Source organism: Lepisosteus oculatus, chromosome 2 (assembly GCF_040954835.1).
Source record: "Lepisosteus oculatus isolate fLepOcu1 chromosome 2, fLepOcu1.hap2, whole genome shotgun sequence".
In the NCBI taxonomy this organism is placed as follows: domain Eukaryota; kingdom Metazoa; phylum Chordata; class Actinopteri; order Semionotiformes; family Lepisosteidae; genus Lepisosteus; species Lepisosteus oculatus.
The window spans coordinates 17332839-17360542 of NC_090697.1; the positions used below are offsets into that span (position 1 = coordinate 17332839).

General features: G+C 39.9%; 1 protein-coding gene across 2 annotated transcripts; it reads right to left on the reverse strand.

Annotated features, from left to right (window-relative positions):
• Nucleotides 1-247: 247 nt before the first annotated feature.
• LOC102682414 (mannose-binding protein C-like) lies at nucleotides 248-11563 on the reverse strand. 2 transcript variants are annotated; one of them, XM_015352665.2, is made up of 5 exons: nucleotides 11394-11560; nucleotides 8802-9033; nucleotides 5967-6056; nucleotides 4928-5011; nucleotides 248-1325 (listed from the first exon to the last, which is right to left on the reverse strand). In XM_015352665.2, exons 2-5 carry the CDS (start codon nucleotides 9022-9024, stop codon nucleotides 952-954), a joined length of 771 nt encoding a protein of 256 aa, XP_015208151.2. In that variant the 5' UTR covers nucleotides 9025-9033; nucleotides 11394-11560; the 3' UTR covers nucleotides 248-951. The 2 variants fall into 2 exon arrangements, with proteins under 2 accessions (XP_015208151.2, XP_015208157.2); XM_015352671.2 differs by lacking the exon at nucleotides 248-1325 and adding an exon at nucleotides 4457-4794 and having other exon boundaries at nucleotides 11394-11563.
• Between the last annotated feature and the right edge of the window lie 16141 nt (nucleotides 11564-27704).

Consider the following 27704-nt stretch of genomic DNA (forward strand, 5'->3'; position numbering starts at 1 on the left):
AGATGGCATTATGGGCATTATAAGCTAATTGTGTTTTGCGGAGTTTTGAGGCTGGAGAGGCAAGAGCGACTCTGGTCCTGGATGAACGCAATGTAGGTGAGGTGAGGGCAAGATGCCTGTCTACGGCAATGTGGTACACAAAATTCATTCACAGAATGAATTAGAATTTGACCTCCATGTGGACTTCTGTTCATTAACACTTGGGAAACAAATTACCATGTAGAAAGAAAAACACAAAACTAGAATATCCCTGCTATAGATGGATTCATTTTTTCAGAATACAGTGACAAGATATAAAACAGACATTTTCCATATCTGAAACTGGGTTTCCATATCTGAACATTGAAAAAAGATGACACCCCATCAATAGGGGGGTTGTGGCTGTGGTTTTGTAGTAATAAATTATTTTATTTTAATAGCATTCTCCAGTGAATTTAATTGTACTTTTTTTGGCTCACCTTTCAGATGTTATATGGTGTCATAGTGAGTTCTCACATTCACTAAGAAAACTTTACACATTTTATACATGTGGCCAAAAGGAAATGAAAAGGTTATGTTGCTCTGGATGACAACTTTGGTCTCTAGTCTACTGTACAGCCAGCTCCTAATTGTGGTGATGTACAGTAACAAGAACATAAAGTTCCTCCAGGAGCTTCCTTTTTTCCAGAAAAATTAGACGTTGCATTAGATGCATTAGATGCATTCATTAAACCTAAAACATCAGAGTTTATTTGTTTACAACTTGTTGCAAAAATCTTAAGTGCTATGTTTATATTATTATATTAGTATATAAGCTGTAATTTGTGAAATTACCCAATTTCCAACAAAACAATCTAAACTATATAAACATGACAGCAAACATACTTTTCTTATTGTAAAAGAGATGATTACTTTCTCACTCAATAGTAGAACCAGCAGAACGAATGGTCAGAACATTAATATTTTTCCTTTCTAAAACTCACAAATTATGATGTATTTTCCATCACATGACACATCATTCCATATTTCAGATGTGTATATTATAGCACAGTCTTCTGTTTCCATAGCGTCATTGGGTTCACCATCTGCCCAATTGGTAAATTGAAGAGGCTTATTTTCCAAGTCCACAAATGTCCCTTCCGTGGTTCTGTCATTTGCTCCAATATAGGCGTACTGAGATTCAGCGAGAAACTTTGAAAGGGCATTATTTTCCACTTGGCTTCCTGGTGTGGCTATTTTTCCACCAGCATCTCTGCATATCTTTAATCCTTGTTCAAAAGTGCTAGGCTCCTTATTGGACCCAAAGTATTTATTACCAGATCTTATGAAGAACTGAAAGTGTGCAGCTTCAAAAAAGAAAAAGAAACATGGTTTAGTCTACATTTTCTCTCTCTCTAAGAAAGTACATTACAAGGTTGCAAATACTATGTGTAAACATGGAATATATTAATAAAGTATTAATAGGGGGACAAATAACGTAGGTGATAATATTAGTTGCTAAATCTAGAATTATTCACACTGGAACTAGGTTTTTGGGGGCCCTAGACATGAAGCTTGGAAAGGGGCCTCTCCAGATCTTGATTTTCGCAACACTTCCATCCACTAGGAATAACAACACCCAAGAATCAAGTGCCCTGAGAGGATTATTGAGTGTTGAGTGAAAACTTGGCTGAGGACTGACCTCCTGGCCATAGGATGATAAGGCCAGGACTCCATGCAGACTGACAGGAAACCCAGCTGCAGAGGTGGAGATGGGGTGCAGGTAGGATGCAAAAGATGTACACGAGGTTTCATGAACCGCATCCCTACGAGCGCCTCTCACCGCCAACACCCGCGCACTAATTAATCAATTGTCATTCTTCACGCTCTTGGTTGTTGTTATTCCTATTTATACCCTCTCACTCCAATCAGTCCATGCTCACTATTGAGAATAACCCTTGGCTTTCTCTTGTGCACATAAACTACTCTTGTAGTCATTTCTGGCTAACCAACCTTGTTTTCCTCCTGCTTCGACTTCGTCTCGCCTCTCGTTTTAGATTTGGATACTCCCGACCTGACTCTTGTGATAATGGATCAGTTAGATAACCCCTGAAAATGCTTTAAGTCCTGCACTGGGCTTCGCCTATATCTCCCGCTGCAGAACCGTGTTTTCATGGTTTTCTGCAGCACTACACTTCCTTATGCATTTAGAAGGTGTACTTTTGTGTTGCCAACCCATTCCATACAACACAGCCATTCCCTGTGTGTGATAGCTGGGGTGCAGGAGGGCATGGTGGCTGCTGCTATCCGTTAGTACAAGAGTCTTGGGGTACAGGGAAGATATGAGTAGAGGGACACCTGGTAGGGTAATGGACCTCTACTAATGTGGTGTCTCTCACACCAAGGAAACCCTCTACCACCAAGTCACTGGCCTGTGTAAGTGGGATAATCCACGAGTGTGAATCCTGAGAGTTACGGAGTGCGTTAGGTAATTGAAAATTCCTTTTTAGAAAGAAGAATGGCACTTCCTGGTCTGTCAAAACTACTTACAGCAGAAATGTGGTTTTCCCGGGAGGTCTTTCATTCCAGTATTGACAAAGCCAAGCTTTCCTTAGCTTAAAAGATGTGACAATTGGTGCTTCTCAGGTAACAAAAATAGAAAACACTTGGCTTTATTTGATATGGTGCTGTGGCCTTAGAACCCCACTGAATTTAAGGTTTCAATTATAAAAATATATAATTAATATATGTTATTTAATAAATTATTTATACACAATATTGGGCAACGTGGTAACACAGTGTTTAATACTGCTTCCTTGCATTACTGTGACCTTGGGTTCAGTTACCGTGGTGATATGTGTGAGAGTTTTGTGTGCTCTCCGTGTTCTCATGGATTTCCTCTAGGTGCTCTGGTTTCCTCCCACAGTCCAAAGACTTAATTGGATAATTGGCTTCTGGGTAAATTGTGAGTGTGTGATTGTGTCTGTGTGTGCCCTGTGTTGGATTGCTGTCCCATCTAGGGTGTATCCAACATTGCACCGATTGCTTATTGAGATAGACTTTGTTTACTTTGCAACCCTATCTTGGATAAAGTGGTGATGAATGGATACATAATGTTTAATGTAGAGTTTACTATCAATAACACCCAAGAATCTCTCTTTGGAGAGAACAAAACTCATCATAAGGAAATAAGTGCCACGACGAAAGACCTGATAGCAATTTCACTAAAGAGGTAAGGATGGTTTAATGAAGATGCAAATTCAAGATGAGTTGAAATAAAAGCCTGGCTGTGGGGTATAATTTGCATCTCATAGTTGAGGTGAAGCAGGGACAGAAGTTCCCTTTGTGGAACTTGACTTAAAAATAATTAACTGACAGGAAGATGGAAAGATACAATTGTGATCAAAAGCTTCAGAGGCAGAAAGAGTGTAAGGTCTTTGGAAATGAGAATGATTCCAAGGATGTGGGAGAGCTGGCATGGTAATAGGGACTGTTGTGAGTTGATCGTGTCATCCTGGGATTTAAACAACTAATATCGATACCAATGAATGCATTGTGAAAGAAAGTAGCTGTACTAAGGGAATAGATCAGCAGGTTCAAAGGAGATAATCAGGCAGATTAACCTGTTCAGTATTTGTGAACTCCTGGTACAGCTGGAACAGGTGATTGTAGGGAACCCACTGCTGGGTGACTCAGTTTCTTGCAACGGTGAATGTGGTTCTCTCTTCAGGACCCTTCCACTTACAAAATACTTTGCGAGTAATGTAAAAGTTACAGTAAACGTCACCAAAACAAGATGATATGTTGATTATATACTGTATGGTGACAGCACCTATAGCCGAAACTACAGTCAGAAGTCTTTACCAACTTTGCACACTGGCTTGGTGCAATCTGTACCAATTTTTCTTTACATTTGATCTCAAGTTTTCTGGAGATCTCTTAAGGACAGCAGTTTCCAAATCTTCCCACAAGTTCTCAATAGGATCCAGGTTTGGACTTTAAATGTGAAGGGACTCACAGATGATCACTTTGTATTATTCAGCCACTCCAGTGTAGTTGTAGCTTTGTGCTTTGGATCATTATTCTTATAGAAGATTAATTTTTCCAAGATTTTCCTGTACTTTGCTTCATCTATGTTCCTATCAGTCTTGAAATATCCCCCTATTGTATAAACATGATATGCAAGTAGTGTAAAATCAACATGTACTACTTAATATACATGTTAAGTTGATTGTAGACATCACTTAAATTTAAATTTTACAACACACACCTCTGCAACATCTGTGAGCCTTAGATTTTGTTAAGTTTTGCAATTTTGCTAAACATAGATACCTTATTATTATTATTACAGTATAAAGGTATACACCTACAGAGTTCAATATTCAGAATTCAATAATTAGAAAATGTTACAATATATATTTCTACCGACAGCAAGATGGCTATAGACAAAAGTCCAAGTCAGTCCACACTTGCATTGTAATTTACCGGTGCACTAGAAACAGTATTTGCATTTAATGCTAAAAAATGTATTGCCAATATTTCACAGGTCTCATTTTTTCTGCCAAGACTCTGAACAACTTCCAATGAATGGGGAAGCAGTCACTGTTCCTGTGAATATGAATTAACTGCCTCCAACCTCCACCTGTTTGTTTCCCTTACTTTGCTGGGGTGTTGTTCACAATGTCTGCCGCTGGTCAGGCAAGAGACACATACTTCAGAAAGGCCAAAGGTCTGTTGCTTTGTTGTCTAATAAAACTCATCTTCCATGAGTTCTACTGATTGAACTCAGGTGTCTTGGGGTTGTTCCACTTCATACCAATAGGGCACGCATGCACTCTGCAAATACCAGATACATTCACTGAAACAATCCTGAGGGAATCCCATTTTCAGCATTCCTGATCCTGGTTTTTCAAGTCCATGGTAAGCTTTTAGTCACAGTACACATTATTTTGAAATTACATTTTCTTACCTTTCTCAAGCCTGGACAAACTGATTTTAAGCATCTCAACTTCTGACTGTAATTTTTCAATGTAGCTTAGACCTACTGTTCCACCTAAAATAAGAAAAGATATTGCTATTACAATATACACATTGTCCAATATACACAATACACTGTACAGTACAATATACACATTGTATACATTGTCAAGTTGAATAGGTTAAAATGCTATTTACTGTATGAAAGTTGTATCCCCCTACTTTAGACTAAGTTCATGTTAGATGAACTATCATATTTGTAATATGTTATAAACATTAACATCCAAATTATGCATTTATTGTTATGCCGTGCCCATAGATTAAAAATAGAGTGTGGCAAATTGGTAATTACTGGAATCAGTTCAGCGGCGAAGTATTAATGATTTCATGGAACAAGAAACGGAATAATAAGGGAAATCAGGAATGGATGAGTTCTGGGAAGAGATATGGGAGGGTTGTGGAAGGAGTTTTTAGGAGGAGCCCTGGGAGTGGTCTGGAGAAATCCTAGGACTCCAAATGCTACTGCAAGAAAATGGCTAAGCCCTGAACATTCCTCAGGGCTTAAATACTGTGATGTCCCTTTAACGAGGTTGATAGGCCTGGCCTGATCTCGTTTGAGATGGCCCTGACGAGCTCCTTCCATGTGTGGAATGTGGAATGGAATTTGGTGAAGGTGCACTGGAGCTCGTCAGGGCATCACAGTTATAAAGTGTCATTTTTCCACCCCAAAATAAGGGTTAACATTACCTTCTGCAAATAACCTTGGGGACAGGTTGAGGGGTGTGGGTGTGGGTGTGGGTGTGGGTGTGGGTGTGGGTGTGGGTGTGGGTGTGGGTGTGGGTGTGGGTCAAGCTATGGTCGGAGTTAGGATTTTGTTACTGTTATGCCACTAATATCCTGTAGACATACGTTGTTACTGTACATTGTCACATGTAATTTCTCTTTGTTTATTTGTTCTTAAAAACTTATATACAGTTAAATGGTCTTTGCAACCCCTAGTTTAAAGCATGTAATGCATTATAAAACTCTACCTGAAGGCCCTGGATGCCCCTTTTCTCCTTTCATCCCTGCTGGGCCAGAGGGTCCATATTTCCCTGGGGGTCCAGAGGCACCACTTTCCCCTCGAAAGAGACATGGAAAACCCTCCATTTCTATATATTCACCAACAGAGACTGCTTATTATGTTTTTCATTTAAAAAATCTTGTGTAATGTTTTCCACAGTATTTTATTAGTCTTATTACAAATCTTCGTGATACTAAAAAGCAAACAGGAGTTTGATAAAACACAATTAGATTTTTTTTTTTGGCCACTTATTCAATTGTGCCACTTGAGCCTGGTCAGTACCTGGATGGGAGACCTCCTGGGAAAAACTAAGGTTGCTGCTGGAAGAAGTGTTAGTGGGGCCAGCAGGGGGCGCTCACCCTGCAGTCCATGTGGGTCCTAATGCCCCAGTATAGTGATGGGGACACTATACTGTAAACAGGCGCTGTCCTTCGGATGAGACGGAAAACCGAGGTCCTGACTCTCTGTGGTCATTAAAAATCCCAGGGTGTTTCTTGAAAAGAGTAGGGGTGTAACCCCGGCGTCCTGGCCAAATTTCCCATTGGCCCTTACCAATCATGGCCTCCTAATAATCCCCATTTATGAATTGGCTTCATTACTCTGCTCTCCTCCCCACTGATAGCTGGTGTGTGGTGAGCTTTTTGGCGCACTATGGCTGCCGTCGCATCATCCCAGTGGGTGCTGCACATTGGTGGTGGTGGAGGGGAGTCCCCATTACCTGTAAAGCGCTTTGAGTGGAGTGTCCAGAAAAGCGCTATATACAGTGCCTTGCGAAAGTATTCGGCCCCCTTGAACTTTTCAACCTTTTGCCACATTTCAGGCTTCAAACATAAAGATATAAATTTTTTATTTTATGTGAAGAATCACCAACAAGTGGGACACAATTGTGAAGTGGAACGAAATCTATTGGATTTTTGAAACTTTTTTAACTAATAAAAAAATGAAAAGTGGGGCGTGCAAAATTATTCGGCCCCTTTACTTTCAGTGCAGCAAACTCACTCCAGAAGTTCAGCGAGGATCTCTGAATGATCCAATGTTGTCCTAAATGACTGATGGTGATAAATAGAATCCACCTGTGTGTAATCAAGTCTCTGTATAAATGCACCTGCTCTGTGATAGTCTCAAGGTTCTGTTGAAAGCGCAAGAGCATCATGAAGACCAAGGAACACACCAGGCAGGTCCGTAATACTGTTGTGGAGAAGTTTAAAGCCGGATTTGGATACAAAAAGATTTCCCAAGCTTCAAACATCCCAAGGAGCACTGTGCAAGCGATCATCTTGAAATGGAAGGAGTATCAGACCACTGCAAATCTACCAAGACCTGGCCGTCCCTCTAAACTTTCAGCTCAGACAAGGAGAAGACTGATCAGAGATGCAGCCAAGAGGCCCATGATCACTCTGGATGAACTGCAGAGAACTACAGCTGAGGTGGGAGAGTCTGTCCATAGGACAACAATCAGTCTTACACTGCACAAATCTGGCCTTTATGGAAGAGTGGCAAGAAGAAAGCCATTTCTCAAAGATATCCATAAAAAGTCTCGTCTAAAGTTTGCCACAAGCCACCTGGGAGACACCCCAAACATGTGGAAGAAGGTGCTCTGGTCAGATGAAACCAAAATCGAACTTTTTGGCCACAATGCAAAACGATATGTTTGGCGTAAAAGCAACACAGCTCATCACCCTCAACACACCATCCCCACTGTCAAACATGGTGGTGGCAGCATCATGGTTTGGGCCTGCTTTTCTTCAGCAGGGACAGGGAAGATGGTTAAAATTGAGGGGAAGATGGATGCAGCCAAATACAGGACCATTCTGGATGAAAACCTGTTGGAGTCTGCAAAAGACCTGAAACTGGGACGGAGATTTATCTTCCAACAAGACAATGACAAACATACAGCAAAATCTACAAAGGAATGGTTCACAAATAAACGTATCCAGGTGTTTGAATGGCCAAGTCAAAGTCCAGACCTGAATCCAATCGAGAATCTGTGGAAAGAGCTGAAAACTGCTGTTCACAAACGCTCTCCATCCAACCTCACTGAGCTCGAGCTGTTTTGCAAGGAAGAATGGGCAAGAATTTCAGTCTCTTGATGTGCAAAACTGATAGAGACATACCCCAAGCGACTTGCAGCTGTAATCGCAGCAAAAGGTGGCTCTACAAAGTATTAACGCAAGGGGGCCGAATAATTTTGCACGCCCCACTTTTCATTTTTTTATTAGTTAAAAAAGTTTCAAAAATCCAATAGATTTTGTTCCACTTCACAATTGTGTCCCATTTGTTGGTGATTCTTCACATAAAATAAAAAAATTATATCTTTATGTTTGAAGCCTGAAATGTGGCAAAAGGTTGAAAAGTTCAAGGGGGCCGAATACTTTCGCAAGGCACTGTAAGTGCAAGCAATTATTATTATTACTTCACAGTGGTTAGCTTTGCTGTCTTGCAGCACTGGAGTCCTGGGTTCACTTTCTGGGGTGCTATCTACACGCAGTTTGTATGTTTTCTTCATTTTGCAAGGGTTTGCATCAGGTGCACCAGTTTCCTCCTGCAATCTAATGACATACTAGTAGGTTATTTGTTTTCTGGGAAAACTGGCCCTGGTATGTGTATGTACAGTGCATGTTTGTGTCTGTGTATCCCTTTCAGTGTGTAGCGTGCTCTGTCACCCCTGCGACCTTGTATTGGATGAATTATTTCATGATTCATGATTTATGGTGTTCCTCACACCACTCTGCATTTCAAGAGGTGTTTAATCAAAGATCTTTTGTGTTTCCATTTTGAAACATATGAATCCCTGTTTACTTACCCCTCTCTCCCTTCTCTCCTTTAAGACCACTGGCTCCATCTCTCCCATCTTTCCCATCTCTCCCATCCCTTCCTGGCACTCCATTGTTGCCGGGGGAGCCTGGAATTCCTGGGTACCCTGAGCAGGTGGATGTCGGGGCTTCAGCAGCCAGTCCAGGACAGAGCTCGAGAAGGAGCAGGGTGACTGACGTGAGCAGGACAGGCCATCGCCTGGACATTGGCATCCTGGATGACTGAACAATTATCAACATTGCATGATCATGAATTTGTATAGTCATGTGTCTCACAATACAAAAGAGTTAAAAGAAAATAAAAAAATACTTCAGCATTTTAGTTGTAGAGTCTTCTTCAGGTGAGTTCAAATAGAAATTTGGGAGAGAAACAAACTGAAAATCCCTTCAACCACCAAATCTTTAGATGATAAGTACTCAGGTTCCTATCCCTCTCACCAAGCCATAGATATTCAAACATCCTGAACCATATGACCAGGCAGTCCTCCTTTAGACAAAGTGGGTTAAATAATTTTATTATAGCTGGTGTTAACATCACAATAAGGTGACCCCTAAAACAAGATTTTTTCTTGCTTTGTGCACGACTAAGCCACTTAACAATTATAATGGATGTTAGGACCCTTATCCCTTTGCCTAAGGTTCAGAATCACCAGTGGACTCACAGACCAACAGCAGACAGTATAGTTTAAGTGCCCTTTCTATTTTCTAAAGATTCAATAGCTAATACTGTCTACCCAACACCTAGTGCACATTACACAAAACTAACTCCAAATGAGACACATTCCAGCCCAGCCACAAGCACCCCATTGAACCCAGGTTCCAAATGAGTGTCTCAAATTAATTCAGTCCAGCATTTCTGTTCTCTGTAATTCTTTGGTAGTTCTTAGCCATATTGTCCAGTCCTGGTTATCCTGAACAATGTTTCCCTGCTGATCTCCCCTCTATTCTGTTTGTCTCAGAGTTCAGTTTTGGGTAGAGGGGGGAGAAAGATGATGCTGGGGTCTTCCTTCACAGTTCCCAGTGCCTGGCGCCTGAGTCTTCTCCTGGGTCCAACTGCTGCAATCTGTCCTACAAAACTTCCTTCTTTCAAAGGTCTCAGCTTTGGCTTGATTGGGAGCTTTTTAAAACTTCTTGGCAAAGACTCCTGACTCCTCTCTTTTCTAAAACTATAAAATAGCTTCAGATTCTGATTTTCTAATTGTTTAGAACACCATGTAAGATAGATGGGCAGAAAAGTCTACTGTGCTTTGCAAACATCATGTTGTTTAGAATTGCTGAGTTTTAAGCTATTCTCCTGTCATGACTATTGTCCCTCTGTGGCTCAGCTATGTCTTTTCACTCAGTCTGATCATTTGAAAAAAACAAAACCCAATAACAACACAAGCACTGCCCTTGCGTGTGTTCTGACAAGCTGGAAAGAATAATAATAATAATAAACTTTATTTTATATAGCGCCTTTAAAGGTGGCTTCTCAAAGCGCTTTACAGGATGACAATAACAATAAATAAGAAGACTACAACAATAAATAAGAAAATTTCACAAGACAGGACACAATTATAATTACAACAATACAACAATAACAATAGAGGAGACCGTGGAAGATGGTATTAAGAAGAGCAGAGGGGTGAAGAATGGAACCAGTTAAGTAAAGGCTTTTCTGAAAAGGAGGGTTTTGAGTCTGGATTTGAAGGAGTTTAGAGAAGGTGACTCTCTAATATCCTTGGGCAAGGAGTTCCAGAGCTTGGGGGCATAGCAGGAGAAGGCCCTGTCGCCCATACAATGTAGACGGGCTTGGGGGACAGTAAGGAGGGCAGAATTTGAAGAGCGGAGGTTGCGAGGTGGGGAGTAGGGCGATAAAAGTTCAGACAGGTATTGAGGTGCCAAGCCATGTAAAGCCTTGTAGGTGAGCATGAGGATTTTAAAGTCTACGCGGAATTTGACCGGAAGCCAGTGCAAGGACTCCAGGATAGGAGTAATGTGAACACTTCAAAGAAGACAGTCAATACTTATTTCTACCATTTCAGTCTCAGCTTCAATCCTTCCAGTTACACTTCCCAATCTATGAAAGAAAAACTAATCTTATCAACCTTCTCTTGTTACATTTGTTCCCAGTTACATTGCATAACAGATAATTGTGTTCTGAGTTTGGTGGGCTGTAACATGCTCCTGTGACGAAGCCTTCTAAGTTTTTTTCCTCTGGTTCAGTGATTTTGTACTTCCTCTTCTCCTAGTTTCTTGATGGATTTGATAGCCCAAATACTTTCGTTGAAGTAGAAAACACGTATTTTCTACTTCAACTACTTCAATTGAATGCTATTTTGGTTGAATGTATACTAATGTAATGTAATATTTTGCTGGTAAGTAATAAAACCACATCTGTTTTTATTTCTGAGATCTTGGCAACAAAAATCATGTTTTTCTCTGTGTTGTTCTGGTTTTCTGCAAGGATGTGAGTATACACATATGTATTTATATATATAAAGAGAGAGAAATTAATATCTAGAAACATCCATCTCTGTTTATCAGAAGCTGTAATATATAGTACAGTTATAAAATATACAGTAGTAATTTGTCATACTCACATTTGTTGGTTTTTTGCAGTAGAGTTGATGTCTCCCAAGTCAAGTCAAGCTAATGAAGAATCTGTGTTGTTCAGCTGCAAAACTACTCCACAAACATTCCTACCCAGGGGGCGGGGGCCTTGCACAAGCCATGATAGGATTGAGGCTCACTTTCTTTTCTCAGACTAGTCTTCTCTGGCGTGATGATAAAGTGATGTCCTTTTCAGAGAATCTGGTTTGATTCCAAACAATTTTGTTATGCTTTTCTCTCACTATTGTTCTAGAGGTGATTCACACTCCTACCACTGTCCACCACTGTGGATGAACAGAATACTGAACAGAATGTAGTATGTTTTCCCTTTGTTGTTTTTAAAAGACAGAAGGCTTGGATTACTTAAAAAACAGTATGAATGGTGACGAAACTTCAAAGCCATCTTTGCCATTGAGTCATCATCAGAAAGCTGCTTACTCCTGACCATGGATGTGGTGACCAGTAGCTTGTCCAGGAAGTATTGGGCATGAGGCAGGACTACACCCTTTGTAGGACGCCTGTCCATAGCAAGATCCACACACTGAAGCACATAGGGACAATTTAGAAACATGGCAAGAACAGGTAACCTCCACTCTGAAGGCATCTTCAAACCATCTTCTCTGTGACTTGGCATTAATGTGCTAGTAGAGTAGGCTTTCTTATGGCTCCTTCCATAGACAACTATCTTTAATCCAGTGGTGGGTCTAGAAACAAATTAAATTTCAAGATTGTCAATATGCATACAGTTCTTTTTCTGTTGTACAAACCAGAGAAGATGTTTTTTTCCCATTTTATTGTCATCACGATCATTGTCTTTGTTATATTTGATTAGATCTAATATTATCAAGTCAATGTTTCCTATCCCATAGTCTTGCCATTTGTCTGCACAAGGTAAAGCTCAATCAGTCAATCAATCAAAGTTTATTTATCAAATGCGCAACAATACAGCATGCAGCAGTAGTTGCTGGCAATGAAATGTCTTTTCTACGAACTCACCAGGGGGAGGAATCACAAAATTAAGGTTACAAAAAATAAGGTTACATAATAATAGATAATAATGTAATAGAAATAAAATAAAATAAACACAGACAAAACTCAATATAAATAAAGCTGCTATGTGTCCATGGTGTATGCAATATATTATGTCCAAGTAGTGCAGTATGCACAGTACAGTGAAGACAGTACTGTATGTCCATGTAGCCATTACGGGTGATTTGCTAAAGGAGCTGCAGGTTGGCTATTTGTCTCACTACGGTGATTTACTGTATAATCAAGAAAAGCATAATACAGGAATATTCCTGCAAAAGATTGATGCATTCTCTTTCAGATTGCAATGACCAAATATAAAAAGAAATAAAAAAGAGACAGATGGGGACAATCCTAAAAGGAGTGAGAAGCTCCAGCAGGGTCTCACAGTACTTGGTGACCTTTCACCGAGTGTCTCATTGGAACGGCCCTTGATGCACCATAGATCTTCCTGAGTATTGCACAACAGCTGTTTTTCCACACCATATGACCTCTCCACTCTGTAATCATTGGTGTTTTCATCTGAAATTGTAATCCCTGTCCTGGGTCTTCTGTGGCTGTGGCTTTGTAATAATAAATCATTTTATTTTAATAGCATTCTCCAGTGAATTTAATTTAACATTATTTTGGCTCAGATTTTAGACATTATATGGTGTTACAATGACTTATCGCATGCACTAATCACGTGTTTAGCACATCTTAGAAATGTGGACAAATGGAAATGAAAAAATGTTGCACTGGGTGACTACATTGGTCTGCAGTCTACTGTACAGCCAGCACTTAATTGAGTTGATTTAATGAGAAAATAAAGTTTATTTATGTTTTTTCAGTAAAATACGGACACATTAAGCACTCATCACATGTCCATATTTCACTGAAAAAATGATGCCACTTCTTCATAAATCTTTTACAGAATTCTGCAGTTTATTTCTAAATAGGTAGCAACTTTTTCAGTTTAAAAAAATTCAAAATTATATTTACTAAGGGGATAAATGAAGAGTCAACACAGTATTTGTTATTTAAACATTTAGTTTATTTGTGAACAATTTGTATAAACATTTTAGTTAATTTGTCACTTTAAGTTTTTATTTTTTATAATTGTTTAAATGTATGATTAACAAATTTGCCAATACTGATACATTAACTGACAAATAAGTTGTAATACTAAATGATCTTACTAATTTCCCATATATAATATATATGTACTGTATACAGTAATAGGAGAAAGTTCTTTGGCAAGCATAGTTGTTATTCTATAAGGGATGTTTGATTTCCAACTAAGAAGTTATAACAACAGGCCTACAGTAGGTTTGCAACTTCAAATTAAATGTTGTAGGACAACTTCACACACTACTCCTCAGTGTCACACACTACTCTTTCAGACCCAAGTTAGCTTAAGGATGGGTGTTTTTTTGCTCTGATCTGATTTTGATCTGAACATTTTTTTTTTCAGAAACACTGTGGGGCCCGGATGGCAGGGTGCCATCAGGTAGTTGTATCCCGAGACTGAGTCGAGTAGATCAAAAGTTATAACCAAGCATTATTGAATCACATTCAATTGCAAATGCACTGATCTACGGTCTTGATTGTTTCCCACTCGTACCTTTTGATTTGGGGAACAAGTCAAAGTCTGATGCTCAGATGCCCAGAGAGGCTCAGATATACTGTATACTGTACAATACCAGCAGGGTCTACGTTTTTATTTTTTTAATTAGTGTTGTGTAATCATGTTTTCCCAATAAACATTATTACTGTAGATACATTATTGTTACACATCTATATAATGTCTAAAAACAAAGAGGAGCATAATCAAGTTGAATTAGATATGTTCTTCTTTTGACCTCACTTAAATTCTAATATGCCTTCTAAGAAAAAAATGACTCACTTCAAAAACGATTTGATTTGTTATTAAAATATACAAATCATGGTTATCTCATGGGCAGCATGGTCCAGTGGTTAGCATTACCGCCTCATACCGCTGGAGACCTGGTTTCAATGGTGCCAGATCTGGAGTGCTCTTGGCCTGGAGTTTCTATGTTCTCCTTGTATTCCTGAAGGTTTCCTCTACAGTTTCCACCCAGAGTTCAATGACATGCTGGTAAGCTAATGACCTTCTGGGGAAATAGGCCCTGGTGTGAGTGTGTGTGTGGTTGTGTTTATGTGTTTCCTATGATGGACGGATGTCCTATCCTGGGTATATTCTGCTTTGTACCCATTGTTTGCTGGGATGGGCTCTGGCTACTCTGTGACCCATGGAAAAGTGGTTAGAAAATGGTTGGATGGTTATTTCATGATTCACAATTTACTATGCTCTTAACACCTCACCCATGGTTTTGCATTTTGTGGGATTTGGGAAGTTTTGTGTTTCCAATTTGAAACATACTGTATGAATCCCTGCTTACTTACCCCTCTCTCCCTTCTCTCCTTTAAGACCACTGGCTTCATCTCTTCCATCTTTCCCATCTCTCCCATCCCTTCCTGGCACTCCATTGTTGCCGGGGGAGCCTGGAATTCCTGGGTACCCTGAGCAGGTGGATGTCGGAGCTTCAGCAGCCAGTCCAGGACAGAGCTTGAGAAGGAGCAGGGTGAATGAGGTGAGCAGGACAGGCCATCACCTGGACATGGGCATCCTGGGTGACTGAACACATCTACAGAATGATGATGGACATTGCATGATCATTAATTCGGTACTTATTTGCATCACACAATGCAAATGAAAAAACATTTAAATTGTGGAGCCTTCTTCAAGTGAGTTCAGGACAAACTGCAAAGCATGCCAACCACCAGCTCTCCATGGGGTAAGTTCCCAGCATTTCCATCCAGCTCTTATCCATCTCTCCAAGGTGTAGAAATTCTATCTTCTTATGACAAGGTGTTCATCCAGCAGACCAGGTGGGGTTAAAAATAACTGTATTACAAGTTAAAGTTAAAGTTTATAAGTTAAATATAACTTTATATAATGCATAAGATTGAATTGTTGAATTGTATTTTCAGAAAAAAAGATCTATAAGGGCAATGAATCCATATGAAATGGAACACATTTAGCTTTTCTATATGATTAAACATGCAATTGCCAGTCTTTTCCTTATTTCTTTGTACAGTGAACATATTGCACTATTCCTTGAAGAATATAATATTTTCACAATTTAAAGTATTTTTGCCAGTTTTATAAGAAAATTATATAACTAATTTCTTGAATTGATCTTCCACCTACTGTACCTTTTTTTCTTATTTAAATAGTTAATGTCTTGTATTCTTCTGTAGGAGAGAAAAACATTTTTATCATTTTTTGGAAGATTGTAAGTTTATTTTGGAATGTTGCCTTGAAATGTCTTAATAAACATACTGTTACTATCTGTAGATGAAAAACATATGGGGCATAATTGCCTAAGTCTGATGATTAATGGGGATAAAGTACAAATTCAACTGCAATCGTTCATAAATGTCAATTCAATTTATGCAGCTACACATTGGTAGGTATTAGTTCCAACAGAATGCAAATGTTGGTCTAATTCAAATATTTGGAAACGATATCATGATTTCTAAGCCAGCAACAATATCACCCTCCATCTCTTAACTGGCTACCCACTGACGCTAAGCAGGGTTGAGCCTGGTCAGTACCTGGATGGGAGATCTCCTGTGAAGCTATGGTTGTTGCTGGAAGTAGTTTTAGTGGACCAGCAGGGGGTGCCCACCCTGCGGTCTGTGTGGATCCTAATGCCCTGGTATAATGGTGGGGACACTACACTGTAGTGGTCGTTATCTTTCGAATGAGATATTAAACTGAGGTCCTGACTCTTAGTGGTCCAGGGTGTACCCTGCCTTGTGCTCGTTGCTTGCTGGGTAGGCTCCGGCTTCCTGCGACACCGTATGGTATAAAGTGGTTTGGCAAATGACATGACATCTTGATTTCTTAAGACAGCTATCAATCTTCTGGTACTGCTGCTTTTGATATATATCAGGAGTCAGGACACAAGAGTTGACTGTTATAGCTTAAATTGCGCTCTGGAGAATCCTTACTGCACAGAGGTCTGTGTGTTACTTCAGGGATCTATGCATTCCAGCCGGAATTTTACTCACAATCTTATATGGCAGGAATATTGGGGTTAAGATAAGTTCACAACAGCATTGTCACGATTGTAGTCCCTCCTCCTTAAGGGCGCTCCGGCTCTTCCTTGTTTGCCTCATTCCCCGCACCTGTCCCCTGTTCCCAGTCCACCTTAAAAGCCAGCCGCTGACGTTCATCCGGGCTCTGCAGCTGGTTTCTACACCGTGCGAGTCCGGGACCTGGAAGCGCCCGGTCCCGGTCCCGGTCCCGGTCCTGGTCCTGGTCCTGGTCCTGGTCCCGGTCCCGGTCCCGGTCCCGGTCCCAACCAGGTTCATGTTCTTAACTCCTTGTTGGATGGATCACCTGGCTATGGACTTATTCTTGTGTTTTTTGGACTCCCCTTCTGGATTACTTTTGGATTGTTTGCCTCGGCCACACCTCCGCTGTGCACCAGCGTACTTTGGATACTCCCCGTATTCCTGTATGACTTTTTCCTAGTGTTTCCTCACGATTCTGGATTGTGTTGTCCGCATAGGGTCCGGAAAGAACTGTTCGTTACAAGCATTAGTAGCATGCACAGTAAGTACAAAAATTCCCCCTCTGCCTACTTAAATGAAGAACTTTATCCTAGAGTGGAACATATAACAATAATATAAAATAGTAATTGTAAATTACATTGTTTATTTTCCTTAAAATGAGGACCAAATTTCAGAAACTCATATTGTTCTAGTAGTAACAATTTTAATTCAGAGAGACGGCTATTTCTGTGAGCTGAGCACAAGGCCCCACCATCAGTAAAAACCCTACTCAGATTGATGGGCTGATTTGTCTATTCTGCTTTACAAACATGATTATGTTTAGACTTCACATGTCAAGTTTTAAACTACACCTCAAGGAACACTCCATTGTGATAAGTGTCCCTCTGTGGCTCAGCTATCTCTATTCTTTTCACTTAACTTGGTCATTTGAAAACTACATTAACACAAACACTGGCTTTATGTGTGTTCTGACAGACAGGGGAAGGCCCGTTTCTACCATTTCACACTCATCTTCAGTTCTTCTAGCTATGCTTCTCAGTCTATGTAAGAGAAACTGACTTATCAGCCTCCACTTTTTTTACATTCATTCCCAATTACGTTGTATAACAAAGAATTGTCTTCTGGGTTTGGTAGTCTGCAACATGCTCCTGTTACTAAACTTTCTGAGGTATTTTCTGTGAATTGAACCCATACACCCATTTTACTTACCTGACTTCCTGTATGTTCAGGGTTTTTTCACTTCTTCTCCACGTAGTAAATGGATTTGAGATCTTAAATACTAGATTTAAAATATTTTAAATGCATTTCAAATAGTTTTTGTTTTTGGATGCATACTAATGTAATAATGTGGCAGTAATAAAGTAACATCTATATTTTGATTTTTAAAAAAGTAAGTTTCTCATTTTTCTTAGTTTCTGTGGTGCTGTTACTATACATATTTATACATGTGTGCGTGGATGGTATGGGAAGGATAAATAACTGTAATAAATAACTAATACAGTAATAATCACAGACTCACATACAGTATGTTGGTATGTTGCAGTATTCAGATGTGAATACTCCCAAGTCAAGTCAAGCTAATATATTTCTGCTGTTCTGTTGTATAAAAGCTTTGTGAACACTCCTACTTAGGGAGTGGAGGACCTGCAAAGACCATGTTAGGATCAAGACTTCTCAGACTAGTCTAGTGTAACAAGAAGCATTATACTGTTGAGATAATCTGGTTTCTTTCAATAGTACACTTTTAAACACGTTTGTTATGCTTTTCCATTTATACTGTTCTGTCAGTATCAGTTGATACCAGCTATTTCTATTTTTTTATTTTGAAAAACAAAAATGAAAGGAACTAAAAGACAGAAGCGTTGGGTGTAACAAGAAGTGTTTCACGGTGTTAGTCAGGTAGTCAGGCAGTGTCGTTTCCAGGAGGCTTGAAAAAAGGGATCGCAAAGGTTTCGAACTTGAAAAGCTCAGGTAAACAGTAGACTGTTAAATACCAAGCGGTGAAGCCAAGGTTGGAGAGGTTTAAATAGCAGGTGCGAGAGACGTGATGGGATGATTAGCTTGTGCGTTGTCATTTTTGGGAATTGGATCCGGCTGGTATCTGAATGACAGGGGTCGTGGGAATGCGCAGGCGTTTATCTGAATTATGTGACTGATTATGTGAGAGTGTGACATTGGGTTACTTTCAAAAGCAGTAGAAATGCTGATATAAATGATCGTGACATTTCAAAGCCATCTTTGCTTATCATTCATCATCAGAAAGCTGCTTATTCCTGATCAAGGACATGGTGACCAGTAGTTTGTCTAGCAAGTATTTAATATTAGGCAGGTCTTCACCTTTATAGGACAATGGCACATAGCAAGGCATTCACAGGAAGCACAGGGGGACATTTAGAAACAAGTTGTAGCCATCCTGTCTTGTCCTGGCATTAATGTACTAGAAGAAAAGACTTATTGTCTTACTCATTTTTTAGACAGCTAACCTTCATCTACTGGTTGGTTTAGAAACAAATTCAATTCATTTTTCAGTGTGTATACAGGTTTGATAGGTTTCTATCAAACTCACAAACCAGAGAAAGATTTTTTTTATCTGTTTTATTTTCATTACAATTAACCTTTTTGTCATTGTTACATCTGATTGTGACTACTATTATCTCCAGTAGTTGGTATTTCCTGTTCCATTGTCTTGCCATAATCCTAATTTGTAAGTATGCACAAAGTAGAGCTCAATACTGTGTTTTACACAATACAGGAATATTCCTGCTAAAGATTGTAATAGATTATTTTTCAGTAACTAAGTATAATCCTAAAATGAATAAGGAGCTCCATCTCACAGTACTTAGTGACCTTTTACTGAGTGTCTCTTTGGAATGGCCCTGGCAGCACCATACAGTAGATCTTCCTGAACAAAAAGTCCAGAGTATTGAGCAACAGCTGTTTTTCTGCACAACATGACTTCTCCACTGTGTAAACTCTGGGACCTCTTCCATGGATCCTCTTTGGGTGGTAATAAACACAGACTAGTTATTTCAATAAAACTATGGAGTAAATTACTGTATATTTTTCTTAGAACATATATCTGCTTCTAATTGCCTATATTTATAATTTACATAAACGTATATAAACCTGAAGAAATGTTGTGTTTTCTTTCTTCTCTTTTCAGCATGGAATAAAGCTATCACAATACTTGTTCCTCCATGTATAAAAAAAGTACATTAATAAAATGAAACAAAAATATATGAATGTACATGTTCTGCTTCTCCAGTAAAAGAGTGATATATTATTGTGCTAATAACTCCCTCATATATTCTTTATTGATTTATGAGGCACATTTTTAAGAATGCAGAATTATATCCAGGGTTAAGTGAAAAGTGTCACGATTATAGTCCCCCCTCCTTAAGGGTGCTCCAGCCCTTTCACTTTAGACTTAATTCTGTGCACCTGACCCCTTTTCCAAGCCCACCTTAAAAGCCAGGCGCTGACGTTCATCCTGGCTCTGCATCTGGTTTCCGCACCATGCGAGTCCGGGACCTGGAAGCGCCTGGTCCCGTTAAGGTTTTAATCTCTGTTCCCGTTCCCTGTCCGCCAGTTCCGACCCGGTTCATGGTTTTAATTCCTTGTTTGGATGGATAACCTGGCTATGGACTTATTCTTGTGTTTTTGGATTCCCTCTATGGATTACTTCTGGATTGTTTGCCTCGGCCACACCTTCCCCGTGCACCAGCGCACATTGGACACGCCTCCCTGTTTTCAGCCCCGTATCCCTGCATGACCTTTTCCTAGTGTTTCCCACTTCTTCGGATTGTGTCGTCTGCATAGGGTCCGGAAAGAACTGTTCGTTACAAAAAGTTTAGATGAACCAAATACCTTAATTTTTGTTTTTGTTTTCCAACCTTTTGAGTCTTAGTGCTTTATTTTTAAACAAATTATAGTAAATATTTAAGCAATTTTAATTAATTTAAATTAATGTTTATACCATTATAGAATGTATATATTTGAATTTGCTGTAAATATTGCCATTGACTGCTGTACTATAGGAATATACAAAAAAGGTGTAATAAGTTACAGTGCACTAACCCATTTCCCAATAAAATAAGACTAAAAAACCATGGTTAATACAAACTCTAAAAAGATGCCTGAGAAATTAATTGTGGTACATATGTTTTGTGAGTGAGTTTGGAAGAATCGCATACATTTCTTGCCAGGGTTTTCTTACTTTGGGGAGCTGAGGTATTGTACATACCGTATTCAGAGTGCTAAACAATGATTGTCTTTGGCTGAAAGTGTGGAATGCATCATTTTTTGGAAAAACAAATTGAATGATGTCAGACTAGAATGAATTAAAAATATTTTAAACATTAACAACTATCATGACTATCGTGTGATTTTTTCAGAAATGTTCTTAACAGGCAGCTCTTAACGATGAATTAAATTCAAAAGTCAAAAGTCAAAATTTTCCAGGAAAGGTAATATCTATTGCAACAATACTTATTTGATTTAAGATTTTAGAGGGCTGAGAGAAAGTATGTGACAATATAATTCTGGGAATCACGATTTCTTAGCATTATAATGTTGTGTAGCAACAAAGCCTATTATTTCACTTTTTACAATGATGTGTTACTAAAGATTTCTAATCTTTGTTTGCTTTGACCAAGTGGCCTGGTGCCTCTCTCTAAATGCATAGGAATGTAGCTAAAGAGGCCACTCTGATAAGATACATTAAGTATCTTAAGTATTTGAGTGGCCCAGTCAGACTTCTGATTTGAATCATATTGAAAGTCTGAGGAAAGACTTGTTTTCCATAAGTAATCCACAAACTACTTGAGAGAGCTTGAGAAAATCTGCTAAGACGAATGAGCAAATATTGCACAATGCTGTTGTGCAAAGTTGGTAGGAACTTATTCAAAAAGACTTCTGGCTGTAATTGCTGCCAAAGATGTTTCTGGCAAATATTGAGTTCACAGGTCTGAATACTTATGGAATTACTGTTACATATTTAATTTTTTTCTCCTTAATTTTTGCTGACATCTACTGTACCTTATCTTGCCATTAGAAGTCTACAGTTTGAACTTTTGGGTTTTGAATTAAATATTAAGTGTAAAAAGTATTTAATCATTTTGTAATTTCACAAAATGGGACACCATAAGAAGCATAATAAAAGTGAATTCTTTGCAAGGAATGGTATCTTCAACTTCCTTGACAACACATGGTGCAATAGTAAAGCTAGTCTATGCATCACTGACAAGTTCATTAATAACCCATAAGTTTCCAGGAACAATGTACTTTCATTTTCACCTGAGTGAAATAAATTTTAGTTTTGAGTAATGGGCACAGCAAAAATAGCCTTTTATCCTAAGGATCTAGAAGTATGTTTTCAGGGATAAATGCACACAAAAACCAAAACTAACACAAATTAAAAGTCAAGTATGTGGTGATAGGTTTTCATTGGGTGAAAGAAAGTTACTTTTGCACTGCAGCAGCCATGTGATTGTACGTTCTATGGCAAAGCGATGATTCGATGAGATATAGAATGTACAACAAAATAAAAACAGCAATTTTTGAAATATTTCAAAAACAGTGCATACACCTCAATCATACAAGTCTTCATCCCTATGACATCACACAGTCAGTGTAAAGGAAAGTCAGGAAGTCAGTACCTTGCATGGCTAACATTAGCATTGATGGCTGCTAAGCATCTCTGTCCCAGAGAGGTGTGTCACATTGGTGTGTTTTTGATCTTGTAACGATGCATAGGTCAGGACCCTATGCAGACGGTATAATCCATAAGTAAGTTAAACAGACACGGGGAGGAGAGGATGAGGAACTGGATGGGTTGACAAACAAGGGGGCCTGTGCTCTTCTGGTGCTCAGGGGGAGTGTGGCCATGGTGAACAAGTCCAGAGGAGTCCAGGGGGTAATTCAGGGTGAAGTCCAAAAGTCCAGTACTGGGTGATCCATCCAAGACCAAACACGACGAGATTAAAAACCGGAACGGGATCCAGTGCAGGGATGGGGAATAAAAACGAGGATGACAAGGCCAGGCACTCTGAGCCCCGGACTCAGCAGGGTCAGGACGCCGATAGGAGGCCTATGCCCTCAAGCCACAGACGTAGGGCGACTTAATGGTAGGCGGGCCTCCGGGCGTAGGTTTTCCAATGCAGAGCCATAAGTAGCAAGAGCATCTGGCTTAAATAAGGAGGGGCAGGATAGGAGGCAGGTGCACATAATCAACTAAAATGTGAAAGAGGCGGAGCGCCCTTAAGGGGAGGGATTATGATCATGACAGTTCTTGTAGCTGCCATCTGAAGCGTTGTGACCGTGTAAGAGGGCACCTGGATTTAGAGTATTTCTCTAGCGCCCTCTTGTGGCTTAACCTCTTAACTAACTCCAGATTCAGTTGCCCTTCTACACACCCATAAGAATAAAGAAAAGGTTACAGACAAGAAGAGGCATTTCAGCACATCTTAACTATGTGGTTAGAGAGCAAGTGATCCAAGAATCTAATTTAGCCAATGCTATAAAAAATCAAGGTACTTGCTTACCTTGGTAGAGTGTTTCCCAGTCCCACAACCCTACAACACAGACTTGTCCAGTATTTGAACCTGAGACTTCTTACACTCAAAGCAAGACTCATACCCCTGGATCAACAAACAAACAAAACACAAAACCCACACAAGGCCCAGATCCATCTGGAACTGTTACACCTGCAAGATCTTAAAGTACTGTATCATTGACACTTATTGTAATTTCTCAGAAACATTTCTGTGACACCTGAAACAATTTGTAACAGCCTGTTGGGGCTTTCCCAGTGTTTGATAACCACAGCATCATTGTACTGTATAAGGGAGATAAATATTTTTTTGTCATGAATTTGCATGTCTTGACATGACTTCTTAAATCCTGCATTTTGTCATGCTGGAGTTCTTTAGCTTGATTTCCTTATTCATGTGAAAAAGTTTTTTTTCAAGTACTTACAATGTGTGAATCACAAAAATTAACTGTACTATACATGACAGAATGTAAAAAATTCTACAAAGGAGAGGAGGCCAGTGGGCTCATCTAACTAATAATTGTGACATTTAACATGCTGTCATACCTCTGTAGAAACAACAATATATATTGTCAATACTGGGTTTGTAGTGAATGACTTGTGTAAGAGTTATATTTTTAATTAATTTGGGACATGTTAAAAGGATAAGGGATATGCATTAAGAATGTGAAACTTCACACTACAGTTAAAAGGATTTGAATGTTTCTTCTTTTTTTGTTTTAAATCAGACATGCTGGAACAGTGGCTGGCTCCATTGCAGTACTGTGGCCCTGGGTTCATTCACAGAGCTGGGGAACTACTGTACCTTCACAGAATTTGAATGCGTTCCTTGTGTTTGTGTGTATCCTCTAGTTCCTCTAGTTTTGTATTATCAAAATAAACTTTAGTGCACTATACACATCTATCTTATAATAAGTGATTACACTAAAAAAAAGTAAAATCTCCTAAAATCATCTATTTTTCAATCCATGCAAGTGGATACTGGGGCTGGATTTGCATAACCAGAGTCCCTCCAAGCCATACCATACCCCTTGCTGTTGTCCATGTCTCTTTCCCTGTCCTGGCTCTGAAACTGTGCTTGTTCAGTCCTGTGCAGGAGATCAAAGGAACAGGTTTTTCCTCCTTAGGGCCTGTACAAGGCCCACAGTCTTTTCCAGCACTCCTTCATCGTGGAGAAACCATTTGGCGACATTGAACTTCATCCTCCCTCTGAGGTTCACAAGGATTCTCTGCTCCAGCTCCTTTGCTCCCCACTCTGTGTTGTGCTGGATGAAAGTGTTTCTCGCATTCCACAGTCCCTGTTTTATTTGGCACACCAGCAGCCATAGCAAGTACTGCATCCCTTTGTCCAATCCGGTGCCAGCTCCAGCAGCATGCACTGGTCGCTTAGCATTGTTCCTGCTCCCAGGAGTTGCATAGTGCCCACTTTGGTGAAGGGACAGCTCCAGAACATGTGCTCTTGCGTTTTCTCGACGAAACACGTGTTCCATGGGCAGTGCAGGTTCCTGGTAAGCAAGTGTCTGTAGAGGGCCTCTCTGGTTGCCAGCAATCCAGTTGAGGTCCTTTAACTTGTTGTTGAGTTCCTTTGGTTGCGTCTTTTCCCAAGTTCTCTGGCAACACGCAACCTCTCTCCTGGCGCCAGTTGCCCTCTCACCCCTTTGTAAAGGGGCCTGTGGTTGGTGCATAGCTCTGGCTGTCTCATGGCCTCGTACCTCCAGCTTCACTTGACAGCCTGGGTGTAGCTCTCTGGTCTCTTTCACTTTTGGTCCAGTGTTTGTCCACTGGATCAGGTGTGTCATCAGGATAGAGAGCCACAGCCTTACAAAGTACTGGTATTTGTGGCTGATCAGTTTTCATAATGCCCAACAGAGGTTGCAGAAAAATATGTAGTCGTGTTTTAGGGGCAAATTCTGCATGTCTCTCCCACCTTCCTTGATCACCTGACACGTTCAGTTTCTTGTCCTATCATCCAGTACCCGCCTCCCCAAATAATAAATGGAAAACCAAAGCTGGCAGGGTGTCTGCTTTCAACACCATCACTTTCCCTGTGAGGATCAGTGATGGGGTCTTCCATAGCTTCGCGTTTACCTCAGTGATCCTCTCAGTCCAGTTTATGGTCTCATTATCCTGGGTCTGGAACAAAACCCCCAATACCTTAAGGGGCTCCACGCAGAGCTCGAGACTTTCCAGCGCCATCTTGCTGTCCTTCCAGGGTCTGAAGAACTTGAGCTTGCTGTTAAAGTGGTTGAGCTTTGATTCTGAGGCCCTGGAGTATTGCTCTATGACCTGCAAGGCTCTCTTCAACTCCCTGTCTGAGATCAGCAGCAGCGTCATATCATCTGCGAACTTGGAGATCTCGAGGGCTTTCCCTGTGCTGCCCAGTATCGCCAAGCCAATGATGACTGGGTCCTGTCTCACTGCCTCTTCCCATGGCTCTGTAAAGAGAACATAGAGAAGAGGTGTAAGAGGACGCCCCAGATGTCCGTTCATGTTGACCCTGCTGCCAAATTTCACTGCAACTGCATACAAGTGTGCTTGTGTGCTTATCCTGTGATGAATGAGTGTCCTGACCAAGGTGTATCCTGTTTTTTTCCTGTTTCTTGCCTGGATAGGCTCTGCCTGACCTGTGTCCCTGAAAAGGAAAAAGAGGTTAGAAAATGGAGGGTAGATCAGTGAAATCATGCTAAAATTATTACTCAGTTGTCAGATTTCATTGTGAATACTGTGTATCATTGACATTACTACAAAAATAATGTAAGTAGTCAAATTACAATTAAGAATTATGGCCATGAATGAGAAACATTTCTTTATACACAGAGTGGTGGCTGAATGTCACATGTTGGTTTTGGTTTCTAAATAGAATGATTCTCTACATATTTGAACCCTAAACTGGGCTCACAAAACCGCTTTGCCACTGCCAGGAGAATTTTACAATGTATTACACATTCTGGACTTCAAGATTTATTAATGGCCACTTTAGGCAGTTTTCAACATTTCTAAAGGTAAGAGCTATCATTGTATTATTTTTTATTTTCAAATTAAAACATACTCCCTCCTTTCTTTTGTGATGCTATGCTTCTACCTCCTAAGGTGACAGCTCTGAGATGCACAGTGCCACACATGTCATTGTTTTGCTGTTTCTGGGACAAACCAAAGACATTTATCTTTCCGACCTCTTTACCCATTATATCATGCCTGTTGAGACAATATGACACAAAACTAAGAAAATATTATTCCCGGATTCTTCAGAACATAGCCTCACATGCCTTTTGTTCAACTTTGTTAATATTACATCAGGATTTCTATAATTATTAAAACAATGAGATTACTCATTTTCTAAGAGAGTTAGCTCCTTGATTCTTGATCCTAGAAGCCAAAATCCTTATGTATAATGCCAGGTGTGGTGATTATGTTGTCTTATTTTGCAATAGGTGTTGCACTTCAATAGTTGGAAAGTTTTGTAGCCACAAAGTGGTTGAGCTTTGATCCTGAGGCCCTGGAGTATTGCTCTATGACCTGCAAGGCTCTCTTCAACCCCCTGTCTGAGATCAGACTCTCTGTGTAGAGAGTAGTACGTTGGGAAGACTTCTTGCAGGCTCACAGGGAAACTTTAAATGTTCTTTTTAATGGTTCATGCCAATCATGGGACTTAGCTAACTAGGAAGGAAGAGAGAGACAGGTTCATCCTTTGGGAGACCACAAGTGGAATGAGAAAGAACTGGGTTTTCCTCACCCCTTTTATAGGGTAAAAAGGCAGGAAACGTTATAGGGGAAACGTCAATGGATCAATGGAACGTACCAATTTGGTGTGTTGGGGAGCAAAATATTCTGAATTGTTCTTATTGGATATACTATTCTTGTCTGGCCCTCTTTATCATGCTTGCCCGTCAGTCTGCATTTTCATTTGATATAGGGAGTTGTGGGTGTAAGTCCAATCAATACAAAAGTGCCTGCCGAGGGCACAGGTACGCCTTCAATCTTCAGTCACGAGTCACTGTTACAACGGCAATTAGTTGTTAATGATTAAGACCTTGTAGCTAACTTCAAATTACTCATCAGTCCATGAAATAACATCTAGCCGTTTATTCCTGGTAAAGGTAGCGGCAAGCTGGAACCTGTTAAAGAAACACAGGGTACTGTACACGTTGTGACTACACCTTCGACTTAGACACCTGTCCATTGCAGAGCACGCTCACTCACTTACAAACGGCGACAGTTTAGAGACGCTAATTTTAACAGAGTTGGCATGTCTTGTGGAGATGGGAGGGAATCGGAAATGTGGACAAATCTCAGGTATACTCAGTAGACATACACTACACACTGCCGAACCAAACTCGGTACCCAAAAGATATAGAAGTCAAGAGCATCCTTATGCACCATGCCACCACCATGCCATGTAGTTAAACTACAGTACTGTTTTCAAAATAAATATACAGCTGAGGCAACAGCGAACCGTCGATTGCCGCAAAAACCGCCCCAAGATCAAATAATTTTTATTTCTTTATAGATTACTGTATATACTCAATGCCGTGGCTACATTTGTAACTCTTTCTCCACTGTGAGTTTCATTATTGTCTACCGAACTTTGTAGCTACTTCTTTTCAGCTTCGTTCAAATAATTTAATTTCGCTCAGCGTAA